At 41.8% G+C, this 15,454-nt stretch overlaps 1 protein-coding gene across 7 annotated transcripts in view; it reads right to left on the bottom strand.

The window, feature by feature from the left end:
* Positions 1–15,454, bottom strand: part of DGKG (diacylglycerol kinase gamma) — a 223,466-nt gene that overhangs the window by 138,048 nt on the left and 69,964 nt on the right. For all 7 annotated transcript variants that reach the window (XM_044943843.2, XM_044943839.2, XM_044943850.1 and 4 more), the window contains 2 exons: positions 13,740–13,905; positions 13,148–13,210 (listed from right to left, as the gene is read on the bottom strand). In XM_044943843.2, coding sequence (XP_044799778.1) covers positions 13,148–13,210; positions 13,740–13,905 — 229 coding nt within the window. The remainder of the gene's footprint in view (positions 1–13,147; positions 13,211–13,739; positions 13,906–15,454) is intronic.

The raw sequence follows: 15,454 nt of genomic DNA, 5'->3' as shown, positions 1-15,454 counted from the left end.
AAGCCTGCTGCTGCTACTGCTAAGTCGCTTCAGTCGTATCCAACTCTGTGCGACCACATGGACTGCAGCCTACCAGGCTTCTCCATCCATGGGATTCTCCAGGCAAGAACACTGGAGTGGGTTGCTATTTCCTTCTCCTATGCATGAAAGTGGAAAGTGAAAGTGAAGTAGCTCAGTCGTGTCTTTCTCTTAGCGACCCCATGGACTGCAGCCTACCAGGTTCCTCCATCCATGGGATTTTCCAGGCAACAGTACTGCAGTGGGGTGCCATTGCCTTCTCCCTAACTACCACTAAGCTATACTAATTACCTAACTATACTAACTATACTGCTGCTGCTGTAAGTCGCTTCAGTCGTGTCCGACCCTGTGCCACCCCATAGATGGCAGCCCACCAGGCTCCCCCATCCCTGGGATTCTCCAGGCAAGAACACTGGAGTGGGTTGCCATTTCCTTCTCCAATGCACGAAAGTGAAAAGTGAAAGTGAAGTCGCTCAGTCGTGTCCAACTCTTAGCGACCCCATGGACTGCAGCCTACCAGGCGTCTCCGTCCATGGGATTTTCCAGGCAAGAGTACTGGAGTGGGGTGTCTTTGCCTTCTTCAAACTGAAAGCCTAATCAGTAGCATAAATACAGTGCAGAAAGTGACTCAATATACCACAGGAGTAGAGTAAGTTTTCCCTCTGAAAATTTCCTTCTTTTCATTCTTATAGGTAGGAAAGGCCTTCCCTGTGGCTCATATGGTAAAGAATATGCCTGGAATGCAGGAGACCTGGGTTCAATCCCTGGGTTAGGAAGATTCCCTGGAGGAGGAAATAGCAACCCACTCCAATATTCTTGCCTGCAAAATTCCATAGACAGAGGAGCCTGGGGTCTACAGTCCATGGGGTCGATGAGTCAGATAAGACCAAGTGACTGGACTAGTGCTAATAATAGGAAAACCATTTCTTTGTCCTCTGGTTAAGAAATCTGATGTTATTAACATTAATACTAACCAGAAAACCAGATACCTATATTTTACTGTGTGAATTATACTTTTTTGAGGCACTTTAAGGGCCATCTCTCTTTCCCGAATCCATGATCTTAATATTGAATAAAGGGGTACAACTCACAAAACCACAGGAAACAGTAAAAGGAAGACTGGTACTGGAAAATGCAACCTAACTGTTGTACTACCAAGTAACAGGATCTTGAAGGCATAAGCAGAGGGAGTGACAACCTCGACAGTAATGCCTGCTGGGGAAGCAATGCCACCAGTACACTATTTAGAGAAGCAAAATGCCAAGTAATGGCAAACAGTTCATCTCAGGCCAACAGAGCTGTGCTACATGAAAGCCTTCCTGGTCCTAGAGGTTAGCTGTGGCTTGAGAAGGGAATTACGCATCACCCAGATGGACAGTGGGTGAGACCAAAGGTCGCTGACATACTCTGAATGGCACAGAGGGCCCTGTGAAGAGACCATGATGGAATCCACGAAACAGAGCTGCAAAACAAGGAAAGGAAGTTTTATCCTGAAATCTCAGAGGACCGTATCTCTGGAAATGATTTCTTATTGGGCAGGACACTCAGTAGATTGCAAGAAGGTGCAACCTCTATTAAACAGGAGTAGAAAGCCTCAGAGGTGAGCAAATTGAGATGAAAACACAATAGGATGAAATAAAAACAAGGATAGTGAGATGGAGGAAATTGCTATGAAATTACATATGCATAGAAGTACAAAAATCTCAATGGAGTTAAAGTTATGGAAAAACTTAAATATATAAGACAAATGTGAAAAATTCTTTGTATTAGGTAGCTCAAGTTACTGTTATATCCTCAAATTATTCATTCAATAAAACACTATTATAGTGAATTCCATGCCAACTAAGTTGGAATAAGAGGGACCAATTTTACCCTCTTACTGTTGTAACTAAAAAATTGGACAAAAGATACAAAATAATGGTTCACAGGACATTGACTATGGCCAGCACCAACGAGTGATCCCAAGAGATGGGAAACAATTGAGGTGATCCCTGCAAATGCCACATCTTACTGACTGGAAAGTTTCTAGACTGTGGCACAAGGAGGGAAACCCAGGGAGGTCCTGGAAATCTCTGTGAGTTGCAGAGATGGAGCTGGGAGTCTGGGGAGCTCACGGTGGGTGGAATTCACAGAGCAGAGCACTGGAGGGGAGGCAGCTGCACAGAGAGAACTCCAGCTGTCTCTGCAGAAGGTCCTTTTGAGTAACTGGATGAGAGTTCCCTCAATTACTCATCTGAGTAATGATCAGCACACATGTGTAAGGAAACTACCTGAGGCTGGGGAAGGAATCCAGATGAGAGGGAACAATCCCTGGGCTGCACAGAGAACAAGGCATACTGTCTATTTCCAGCAATCAATGTACAAACCTCCTATAATTAATGAACCATTAAGTAGAGTACTCAGAAGAGTTTTGCCTTGATAACCGGGCAAAATTAACCCTAGAGAAAATGCCTCCCTGGTCAGATTTGACAAAGCTTTAAAAGCTTGACCCCTAAAGGTCAAACTATTTCTAAGTAAACCTAAGTGTGTCCCAAAGCAAAGCTCAAGAATATTTATAGGAGCACAGAAATTTCTAGTACCAACACTGCAAAATTTTCGAAGTCTGGCATTCAATAAGATATTGCCATGTATACAAAGCAAGTATGAATAATAATAATGAGAAAAATCTATTGAAATGGATCCAGAATGATATAGATGATATAATAGACAAAAACTTTAAAACAGTTATTATAACTACATTCTATATATCCAAGAAGCTGGAGGAAAGATTGAACATGTTAAGTACAGACATGAAAGATATTTTATGATGTTCACATCAAGTGTCTAGATATGATGTTAAATGAAAAATACAAATATACTGAGCAGTGTTAACAGCAGATTAGATATTGCAGAAGGAAAGGTTAGTGAATTTGAAGCATTGCAACAGAAACTAGCCAAAAAGACTATATTAAAAAAAAAAAAGTATCATACCAGTGAGCCGTTGGACAACTTCAAGTAGTCAAATAAATATGTAATTAGAATACTTAAGAGTCAGGAGCAGAAAAATATTAAAGAAATAATGGTTGATATTTTCCCAGATTTGTTATTTGATAAAAACTAGAGAACCTCAGACACAAGGTGCTCAATGAAATCCAAACATAAGAAATATATATAAAACTACACCAAGGAACACCAAAATCAAATTGATTAAAATCAGTGATCAGTTCAGTTCAGTTCAGTTCAGTCGCATAGTCATGTCCAACTCTTTGCGACCCCATGAATCGCAGCATGCCAGGCCTCCCTGTCCATCACCAACTCCTGGAGTTCACACAGACTCAGGTCCATCGAGTCAGTGATGCCATCCAGCCATCTCATCCTCTGTTGTCCCCTTCTCCTCCTGCCCCCAATCCCTCCCAGCATCAGGGTCTTTTCCAATGAGTCAACTCTTCGCATGAGGTGGCCAAAGTACTGGAGTTTCAGCTTTAGCATCATTCCTTCCAAAGAAATCCCAGGGCTGATCTCCTTCAGAATAGACTGGTTGGATCTCCTTGCAGTCCAAGGGACTCTCAAGAGTCTTCTCCAACACCACAGTTCAAAAGCATCAATTCTTGGGCGCTCAGCCTTCTTCACAGTCCAACTCTCACATCCATACATGACCACAGGGAAAACCATAGCCTTGACTAGATGTAACTTTGTTGGCAAAGTAATGTCTCTGCTTTTGAATGTGGTATCTAGGTTGGTCATAACTTTTCTTCCAAGGAGTAAGCGTCTTTTAATTTCATGGCTGCAGTCACCATCTGCAGTGATTTTGGAGCCCCCCCAAAAAAAGTCTGACACTGTTTCCACTGTTTCCCCATCTATTTCCCATGAAGTGATGGGACCAGATGCCATGATCTTCATTTTCTGAATGCTGAATTTTAAGCCAACTTTTTCACTCTCCTCCTTCACCTTCATCAAGAGGCTTTTTAGTTCCTCTTCACTTTCTGTCATAAGGGTGGTGTCATCTGCATATCTGAGGTTATTGATATTTCTCCTGGCGATCTTGATTCCAGCTTGTGCTTCTTCCAGCCCAGCATTTCTCATGATGTACTCTGAATATAAGTTAAATAAGCAGAGTGACAATATACAGCCTTGATGTACTCCTTTTCCTATTTGGAACCAGTGGTGACTGCAGCCATGAAATTAAAAGACTCTTACTCCTTGGAAGGAAAGTTATGACCAACCTAGATAGCATATTCAAAAGCAGAGACATTACTTTGCCAACAAAGGTCCATCTAGTCAAGGCTATGGTTTTTCCTGTGGTCATGTATGGATGTGAGAGTTGGACTGTGAAGAAGGCTGAGCGCCCAAGAATTGATGCTTTTGAACTGTGGTGTTGGAGAAGACTCTTGAGAGTCCCTTGGACTGCAAGGAGATCCAACCAGTCTATTCTGAAGGAGATCAGCCCTGGGATTTCTTTGGAAGGAATGATGCTAAAGCTGAAACTCCAGTACTTTGGCCACCTCATGTGAAGAGTTGACTCATTGGAAAAGACTCTGATGCTGGGAGGGATTGGGGGCAGGAGGAGAAGGGGACGACAGAGGATGAGATGGCTGGATGGCATCACTGACTCGATGGACCTGAGTCTGGGTGAACTCCAGGAGTTGGTGATGGACAGGGAGGCCTGGCATGCTGCGATTCATGGGGTCGCAGAGAGTTGGACACGATTGAGCGACTGATCTGATCTGATCTGTTGTTCCATGTCCAGTTCTAACTGTTGCTTCCTGACCTGCATACAGATTTCTCAAGAGGCAGGTCAGGTGGTCGGTAGTGATACAAAATCATAAAAGAAACCAAAGAAAAAACATCTGATATGGAGAAAAGCAAAGATAAGAATGACTGTAGTTTTCTTACTGGAAACAAAGCATGTTGGTAGCCAGTGGAACAACATCTTTAAAAAAGTACTAAAAGGAAAAAAATCTGTCAAATTAGAATTCTTGATTCTGCAAAATATCTTTAGAAAAAAAGGCTAAATAAAGAACTTTTCAAATGTACAAGCTATATAGAGCTACATTACAAGAAATGGGTAAAGGAAATCTTTTTACTAGAATTACAATCTATGGAAACCTGGATTTACACACAAGAATGATGAGCATTAAAACTAGTAAACCATGTAGATAAATATAAAGAATATTTTTCTTATTAACTAAATCTTTTAAAAAAGATAGCTATCTATGACAATAACAACATGTTGTGTGGTTTACAACATGTTGAAGTAAAAAAGCACAAAGACCTGGAGAAATAGAAGTATGTTGTAAATTTCTTATAATATATGCAAAACGAAATACTACTACTTGAAGGTACACTGTCATAGTTAAAACTAAGATAAAAAAGGAGATAAAGTAAAATCATAAAAAATTCAATTAATTTAAAAGTATTCAGAAAAAAGAGCAAATGGGAATAAAATAAGAGATTGGAAAAAAGAAAACAGCAATATAGTAGTTGTAAACCTAATTACATCAATTATCACAGTAAATGTAAATGTTCTAAAACTCTAAATGGCAGATATTGTCAGAATGGATTAAAAAATAAGACCCCAAGACATACTTCCTATAGGAAAGTCAATTTAAATATAAAGACACAAATACATTAAAAGGATGAAAGAAGATATACTCTGGTAACACTAGTTAACTAAGGTGGTTTTATCAGTTACAAGGAGCCTGGTGGGTTCATTGGGTTACATAGAGTTGGACATGACTGAGCAACTCACACTTATTACACAAATTTCAAAACAAAGACTATTACTAGGGATAAAGAGAGTCATTTCATAATAATAAAGAGGTCAAGTCATTAAGACCACATAATACTCCTAAACATTCTACTTCCAGATCTTTACTCAAAAGGAATGAAAGCTGTCTGTATGAAGACTTGTATATGAATATTCATTTTATTTTTAATAGGCCAAAGCTGGAAATAACCCAAATGTCCATTGATAAATGAATGGATAAACAAATTGTGGAATATCTACCTGTATACTAAAATACTAGTCAGCAATAAAAATATGCTAATTATTGATATACCAAACAACATGGATGAATTTTTAAATTATGTTGAATGAAAGAAGCCAGGTGGGAAAAAGTACATACAGTATCAATCTATTCATATAAAATCTAGAAAATGCAATCTAGTCTATAGTGACCACAAGCAGATCAGTGGCTGTATAGAAATGGAAGTGGACACATAAGGAGGGTGGGAAAAAGGGACTATAAAGGAAATTTTTGAGGCTGATGAATAACTTCATTATATTGGTATGTGCTGATTTTATTGATGAATACAGACATAAAACCTTATTAACTGTACATTTTAAATGTGTATAATTCATTTTATACCATTTGTACCTCAAAAAAGCTGTTTTAAAACAAAATTATGTTTTAAAACATAATGGACTGAAGCCTGCCAGGCTCCTCTGTTCATGGGATTTCCCAGGCAAGAATACTGGAATGGGTTGCCATTGCCTTCTCTAGGGGATCTTCCTGACCCAGGGATCAAACCCCTGTCTCCTGAGCCTCATGTATTGGCAGGCAGATTCTTTACCACTGAGCCACCTGGGAAGCCCAATACTCTACATAGAGCACACTAAGGGCTTCATACAAAACCTGTAAGAGCTAATACATGAAGTTGGTAAAGTAGCAGGATTCAAAATTAATACACAGAAATTTGTTGCATTTTTTTACACTAAAAATGAAATATCAGAAAGAGAAAAAAAATTTTAAATCCCATTTAAAATTGCAATTAAAAACCTAGGAATAAACCTAACAAAGGAGGTAAGAATTATAAAACATTGATAAAGGAAACCAAAGATGATTCAAAGAAATGGAAAGATACCCCATGCTCTTGGATTGGAAGAATTAATATTGTTAAAATCACCACACTACCCAAAACAATCTATAGATTTAATGTGATCCTTAACAAATTACCCATGACATTTTCTACAGAACTAGAACAGATAGTAGTGAAACTTAGATGGAACCACAAAAGACCCAGAATTGCCAAAGCAATCCTAAGGAAATAGAGCAAAGCTGGAGGCATAACCCTCCAGGACTTCAGAGGTACAGTAATCTAAATATCATGGTATTGGCACAAGAACAGACATATAGATCAATGGAACAGAACAGAGAGCACCCAGATAAACCGATATACTTGAGGACTTCCCTGGTGGCTCAGACGGTAAATCATCTGCCCACAATGTGGGAGACCTGGGTTCAATCTCTCAGTTGGGAAGATCTCCTAGAGAAGGAAATGGCAACCCACTCCAGTATTCTTGCCTGGAAAACCCCATGGACTGAGGAGCCTGGTAGGCTACAGTCTATGCGGTCTCAAAGAGTCGGACATGACTGAGCAAGTTCACTTCACTTCACTTAACTTGAAGCTAATTAATCTTCAATAAGGGACAGAAGACTATACAGTGGAGAAAAGATAGTCTCTTTAGCAAATGGTGTTGGGAAAGCTGGAGAGCCAGATGTAAATCAATCAAGTTAGAATACACCCTCACACCATATACAAAAGTAAACTCAAAATGGTTTAAAGACCTAAATATAAAATAGGACCCCATAAAAACTCTTAGAAGAGAACATAGGCAAAACATTATCTGACATAAATCAGAGCAGTATTTTCTTAGATCATTTTTCCAAGGCAAAAGAAAAAATAAACTTAAAATCAAATAATAATCAACGTACAAGTTTTTGCACAGCAAAGGAAACCATCAACAAAATGAAAAGATGACTTACAGAACAGGAGAAAATCATCTGTCAGTGACAGCTGATGCAACTAGCAAGAGGTTAATATTTTAAATATTTGACAAATGTGTGTTAGTCACTCAGTCCATGTCCAAGTTTTTGTGACCCCATGGATTGTAGCCCACCAGGCTCCTCTGTCCATGGGATTCTCCAGGCATGAATACTGGAGTGGGTTGTCATTTTCTTCTCTAGGGGATCTTCCTGACCCAAGGATCGAACCTGGGTCTCCTGCATTGCAAGCAGATTCTTTACTGTCTGAGCCACCAGAGAAGCCCAAAATATACAAATGGCTCATACAATTTAATATGAAAAGAACCCAATCAAAAATTGGACAGAAGACCTAAATAGATATTTCTCCAAAGAAAACATATAGACGGCCAACAGGCACATGAAATGAAGCTCAACGTCACTAATTACCAGAGAAATGAAATCAAAGTCACAATGAGGTATCACCTCACACTGGTCAGAAGAGCCATCATTAAAAATTGTACAAATAATAAATGCTGGAGAATATATGGGAAAAAAGGAACTGTTGGTAGGAATGGAAATTGCTGTAGCCACTATGGAAACCAGTATGAGGGTTCCTTAAAAAACTAAAACTAGAACTACCACATGATACAGCAATCCCACTTCTGGGAAAAGACAAAAACTCTAATTCAAAATGACACACACACCCCAATGTTCATAGCAACACTATTTACAATAGCCAAGATGTGGAAGCAACCTAAGTGTCCATCAACAGAGGAATGGATAAAGAGGATGTGGTTTGTATATATACAATGGAATATTATGCAGCCATTTAAAAAGAATGAAATAATACTATTTGCAGCAATATGGGTGGACCTAGAGAATATCATACTAAGCGAAGTAAGTCAGTCAGAGAAAGAGAAATATTATATGATATCACTCATCTGTGGAATCTAAAAAATAATAAAGGGAGTGGGAGGAGGAATAAATAGGAGATGGGATGAAGAGATATTCACTACCACATGTAAAACAGGTAAGCGATGATGATTTACTGTATAGTACAGAAAACTATGGGCAAAGAACCCGATGCAGGAGGCCTAAGAGATGTGGTTTCCCTCCCTGGGTTGGGAAGATCCCCTGGAGGAGGGCATGGCAATCTACTCCAGTATTCTTGCTTGAAGAAGCCCATGGACATAGGAGCCTGGTGGGCTACAGTCCATAAGGTTGCAAGGAGTTGGACACGACTGAAGTGTCTTAGCACACATGCACTCACAGGAAACTATATCCAGTATCTTGTAATAACCTATAATGGAAAATAATCTGAAAAAATATACATCTGAATCACTTTATACACCTGAATACACCTGAAACTAATACAGTATTATAAATCAATCATACTTCAGTTAAAAATGTTAACATTATCCTTTTGCAAAGACATTTTGGTTACCAGAGCTGTGACTGGATCTTGAGCCATTGTTTAAGTCCTCAGTTTGGCCTACTGTTCAGTCTAGCAGGGGAAATGCTGGGGTGCAGAAGGATTGAGTGGCATACGGTCCCAGTGGTGTCCCATCTGCTCATGCTACCTTACATGAAATACCCCTAACCCACGGCCATTGAGCACATCCCTCAGGGACTACCCTCTTCCAGAGCACAGAGGTTCCATCCAGATGCCACATCACACTCTCTTCTTAGTGATGGTTCTTGGCAGAGCTGACTTGTTCCACCTTCTTTCTAAGTCTCTCCATTACTTCATGCCTTCCAGCTGGGCAACATGGAAAGGATACCAGACTAGAAGTAGAAACCTGGGTTTGTGTTAAATGATGTATGATCTTGTAAAAGTAGGCTTACTCCCCATACCCAACCTCAGTCTTCTCATCTGTTAAAAGACAGACTTGTATTAAAATTGATGTTTAACAAAAGTTGTGAATGATATGAAAAATGTTTTTGAATATAATGCTAAGTGAAAAATCTGGATCCAAAATCATATATATACAATCTAATTCTAGTTATATAAAAAAATTATGGAAAAAAAAGACCCCTACAAGGATAGGGGGGTGTGTGTGTGTGTGTGTGTGTGTGTGTGTGTGATAGCACTGGAAGATTTAGATGATTTTGTTGTTTCTTTCATTTTCCCATACTCTTAAAAAAATTTTTTTTTTCTTTACAATGTGTTACTTTTAAATTAAAAAATGGAGGGATTTTCCTTGAGACTCCAGTAGACCAAGCTGCTGAACCATCTCAACTGCCTGAGGAACCAAATAAACACCAGGAGAATGAAGTTTACGCTGTGTATCCCATTATGTCCTGGGCATTCAGGGAGGGGTGAGATCGGCTTTTCCTGAGCTGACACTCTGACAAGGACAGGCTGCTCGAGGCCCTGAGCTGACCTCTGGACTCGGTGAAAGGCCCTCTCTGGTATGCTTATGGATCCAGCCATGCCCCCACCTGGTTCCCGGAATGAATAATTAAAGTGGGTGGTTTTAGAACTGAGCTTGGAGCTTGATCAGGTAGGTCTACATAGGCCATATCAAATGAGGATTAAGTTTCTTCCTCTGGCTTCTGCTGGGGCACCAGGAAAAGGGTGAAATTTTCAACAGATGGCCTGATCTAAAGTGACTCCAGAACTTGGCTCTTTCTTGTTGGCAGAGGCTCCTCTCTGTGGTGTCCACCTGTCCCTACATTCTTGTTTCTGCTGAACAGGGGCATCTAATTAAGACATTTGTGGAAGGTGGCCCAACAGGAAAATAATTGCTACTTAAAATCTCAAGTCTCAAAAGATGAAAAAATGTACACTGCCCTGGGCCAGCAGTCAGGTAACTGTCCTTTCATGACTGAACCACAGGAGGCTAGTATTCTCTCTGCAGAGGAAAACAGTACCTGACAGATCACTTCTCCAGGAGAAGAACTTCCTCTGGAAGTTACTATGAGAGTCAAAATGATACAAATATAGCAAATAAGCATGGTGGTCAAATAAGCCAGCCAACCTCTGTTATCGTCATTGGTTATATTTTCTCAGATATCACATAATGACAGCCCTCACTAAGTTCTTAGAAACTTCAGCCACAGAAACAAAACCCTGTCCAGACAATCTGGAACCTCAGGGAATGAATGTAACTTCTCTCAGGCTCCTCTTAAAGTTCCTGATACTTGGACTAAGAAAATCTCTGGACGAAGAGTCTGGGTAAAGAAGAAGACAGCTTTCTCAGTTGATTTTCTTGCTCAGAGTTTAGAGTCTCAAAGCTTCCAGTTTGAAGCTTTTCTTTCTACCACAGAATAGAATGATTTATGTCATAAAATGCTCTCTCTATTCCACATAAGATTTAAGATTTATTTATGACCTATCCATTCTGACCACTGGGCCCTGGACCTAGCACGCCTGAGTGAGATGCTGGGCAGAGGAGTGGGTGAGCCTAAACTTTGTAGTCTTGCCCTGCTACTGGCCGTGAAGACCTCGGGAAGGCAGCGAGGCTCTTAATTTCGCTTTCTGAAGCTCTAGGAGAAGCCTGGAATTTGATTAGTTTATGGTCCAGAGGCAAGTCTCCTTTCCCAGCTATGTTCTGCTTTCCATCTGGAGTGAGTGTTTGATCTCGTCAGTCCTTCAGTGACACAATGAAACTTCTATAATCCTCTAGCTGCCCTTTTTGCCATGACTAGGAAAAAAGATCAGACCTACATCTAGCATCTTCTTAAAGAAATTCTCTCATCCTAGGTCCCTGTTACAGTCAGTTCTCATTCTGTGTTATCTTTAATCTATCCTGCCAGGTATGTATGTATTTAGATAGATAGATATCAAGGTAGGTTTGAAAGTATTAGTCGCTCAGTTGTGTCTCTGACCCTTTGTGACCCCATGGACTATAGCCAGGTAGGTAGGTAAGTAGAGAGATACATTAAAACTGCATGCTTTATCCGTTGGGCACATCTTAAGAGCTGGAGTTCACCAATGTGTATCAATCTTTTGTATACCTGTGGCAGATTCATTTTGATATTTGGCAAAACTAATACAGTTATGTAAAGTCTAAAAATAAAATAAAATTAAAAAAAAAATAATGCAAAGGAAAAGAGGTCTGTGTCCCTTAGTCCAAAAGCAACCTGGGAAGGAGACAGTCCCTGAGGGTCCTTCCATGAAAAGGGGATGCTCAGTGGATACATTTGGAGACTGAGGGTATAGACTGAAAGAGATTCTGGCAGACACAATGAATTGAGAATAGGGTGACTTCTGGAGGGTGGCCTGAATGATAATTGCTGAACATTTACTCTGTTTCAGGCACTATTGTAAGCATCTTATACACATAACTCACTTAACCTCTGTATTAACACTTACTGTCATCTCATGTTACAGATGGGGAAACTGAGGCCCAGAGACATGATCCAAACATACCCAAAGTTATAGAGATAGATATTGTCAGAGCTTGGCCTCAACCCCAAGAACTCTACCTCTAAAGTCCAGATTCTTAGCCAATAGTCTTATTGTCTGACCCAGCTTGAATTGATTGTACCCAGGAAATTTGTATTATATCTTTGAACAGAGGTCAAGGAGGATAATATATTCTTTCCTAGAAGCTTCTGCCCTTGGGACGGTGACTGTCAATGGAGTAACGGCCTCCCTTTGATAAATGTGCCAGGGAAGGTTCTCCATCAGTCATGCCCCAAGAGCCGGTGCACAGACAGCCAGGCATGACGGCAGTGGCCCCACGAGGAGTGCAGCCTTGATCATTCCCTTAGGACCTAAGCAGACTGGTGCCTTTATGTGGAGACAAACCTTAGTCTAGGCATCTCAGGAGAGACCATTGCTTCCTCTCTCGGTGTAGGAAAGAGCAGCAGCTTGGGGTCTGAACAATCCTGGGTTGAATCTCTAGATCCACAGTCACACAGTGGTATGGAATCTCTTAACGCCTCAGTTCAGTGTGTGAAGTGGCGTGATTACAAAGGCTGAGGTGAAACACGAAATAAAAGCAGATGCCTGGCAAATGGATCGTCAAAACAATGTTAGCCGGCTTCCTCTTGCTTCTCTCCACTTGTTCAAACACGTGCATGCAAATATTGTTGGAAATCAACCAAGCCTGTTCTTGCCTTCTCACCCTACGCCCTCTTAGCCATTCCATGAGACAGTCATCTCCACCTCAGCCCTATAGCCACTTCTTCACATACCCTCTCTGGCTCTGTCTCTCTTTCTCTGCTCCTCTTCTCCCAAACCCCCATGGTACACATTCTCCTTCCCCCGCAACCCTTTGGCTAGGCAGATCCATCAGAAGTAAACATCTAATGAGCTGTCGGAAGTCTTGACCTGTCCTTCTGAGTAGATGAGAACTTTTCAAGGGTATACTGTTACATGGAGACAAAATTGCTAGTCAGATTTACCCTTGCCCCCCAGGAATGAGGTTCTGCCCGCTCCTCCCCCAAAGACTCACCCGTATCAGGGGCACAAGCCTCATCTGCTTTGGCAGCATTATCTGTATTCTGTATGTCGGAATCTGAGGAATAAAAAGAAGATATTATGACCAGCCCCTGTCCTCTAGGTTTTTTGGGAGGTAGGAGACCCCACAAAGTCTGGATCTCTTGGGGTATACCAGTGTCTCTAGTGTCTGCTGGATTCATGCTCACTTACAGGAGTTGGCTGTGTCTTCCCCGCTACAGCCCAAACTCCGGAAAGGCAGTCACCACACCTTCCCCGTGCTAACACCCTCAGGGCACACAAGCTGACTGCGCTCCCCAGGAACTGGCAACTTTTGTGGAAGACCCACCCCCACTGCCATACATTATGTTACGCCTCCTCTTCTCTACCCTCTTCTCTGATTCTGAGTGGCAGGCATTATGAGAAATCTGTCAGACAGGACTTCCTGAGAGGGCAGGAGTCCTGGTTCCTTGATCTGCATTCCCTCCTCCTCCCCATAGGGAAGTTAGCACGCACAAGGGATCCTCTGGGAGTGCAGCCTGAGCCTGTGGCAAGTGGGTCAGAGCTGCAAAATCTCCCTTCCGTCTCGGGGATGCTGGTCCAGGTACCTGCGCCACTGGCCTCGCTGTTGCTGGCTCCCTCCTTTGGGTGCTCAGGGGTCTTCTGTCGAGGCTTCTGGCTGAAGGCCAGGAAGAGGTGTGTGCTCAGTGGCTGAGGAAGGTCCACCTCCAGGTATGCCTTCATGAACAGCTTGAAGACATCATAGCTGATTGGCTGAGAAGGGATAAAGAGGGAAATGTCAGTGGAGAGACATGGAAAGACAGAGAAGTGAGTGGGGAGAGAAGGAGGAATTGGGGAGCTGGCAGCGGAAAGGCATGTTGGAGGGAGTGGAGTGACTGTTGGGGGCAGGAATGAGAAGGCTCAGTGTGTGAAAGAGAGTGACAGGTACAGGAGCAGGGGTAGGATGTAAGTAAGAGAAAAAACTGGTGGTTATATGTTGGGGCTTGGTAGGACACGAAACCACAGCAGGCTTTTGTAACAAGACTTGTCTAAGTTTAGGCAGAAAAGGGGGCAATGGAGAGTGAGCCCTGGGAATGAGGGCTCTGCTTGAGTCTAGCCCCACATGAGGGTCTTGACTCTAATGAGCAGGACTAGGTCAGTGCCCTGGAGTCCTAGTTAAAATGAAGATGAGGAGAGAGGGGAGAGGGAAGCGGGGAGGGCAAGACAGGGGCATGGGATTAAAAGGTTCAAACTACTATGTATAAAATAAATAAGCAACAAGGATATATTGTATAGCACAGGGAAACACAACCATTATTCTGTAATAACTTTAAATGGAGCATAACCTATAAAATATTGAATCACTATGCTGTACACATGACAATAATATAACGTCATAAATCAGATGTACTTCAATTAAAAAAAGATGAAGAAGGATGTAGTTGAAAACACAATGGAAAGCAATTGCTCTTCTGTGGTATGTCAATTTTCCGCTTATACTGTGAGGGATGTGATTCCTTGGGATTCAGGTCCCAGAAAATAAAAAGGGGACAGGCTCCATCTTTCATTACTTTCATAATTGACCTTCTTTGGAGAAACCTCAAGATAACAGGGGAGGGTGTGTGTCTGGCTTAGTTGTTCTCAAAACATGTCCTTGTGAAGGTTTCAGGCTCCAGGAGGGAAGAACAGGATGCCAAGGACAGAAGGTGGAACCAAGAAACATGCCCCAGATGAGCACCTCTCCTTGCTGTATGCTGCCTGGCTTCTGGTCCCCGGTTGGGAGCACTGCCAGAAAGAGCTGCTGCTCTCGGCAAACACCCATCAACAACAGCACGCAGTGAGTCATCACTGGCTTGGGTTTTGATGGCATCAGATTTTTCATCAAATCGGCAGATGCTCCTGGAAATCATCTGAGGAAGTGCTGCTCCAAGATCCGCTGTGCAGGCTTTTGTGAACAATAGAGATAAAAATCCCTTTTTGGGAGGCTACTTGGCTCTCCCTGAAAATGTGAATAGCATTTAACCACTTGTCTCTTCTGGAAGATCTGAGAGTCTTCCCAGAACCAGGAGCTGGCTGGCACATGCACCATCAGGTTTGTGATACTAAGTCTTGGTCCTTAAAACAAGCAACGCTCTCTGGACCACACTGGGAGGGAGCTTGCAAGGTGGCTTCTCTTTAACTTCAGGGTGGGCAGTTCAAATATCTCCCTGGCAGAGTGGAGGAAGCCTGATTTGGTTGGACAGAGGATAATGAAGGCTCTTACCAGAGGAAGGATCTCCAAGCAAATGGTGGGCTCACATTTCTGGGATAGCTCTCAGTCTCT

The sequence above is a fragment of the Bubalus bubalis genome, chromosome 1 (assembly GCF_019923935.1).
Source record: "Bubalus bubalis isolate 160015118507 breed Murrah chromosome 1, NDDB_SH_1, whole genome shotgun sequence".
Classification (NCBI taxonomy): Eukaryota; Metazoa; Chordata; class Mammalia; order Artiodactyla; family Bovidae; genus Bubalus; species Bubalus bubalis.
Note: the sequence above shows the minus strand (reverse complement) of the source record. Positions and strands in the feature narration are given on the sequence as shown.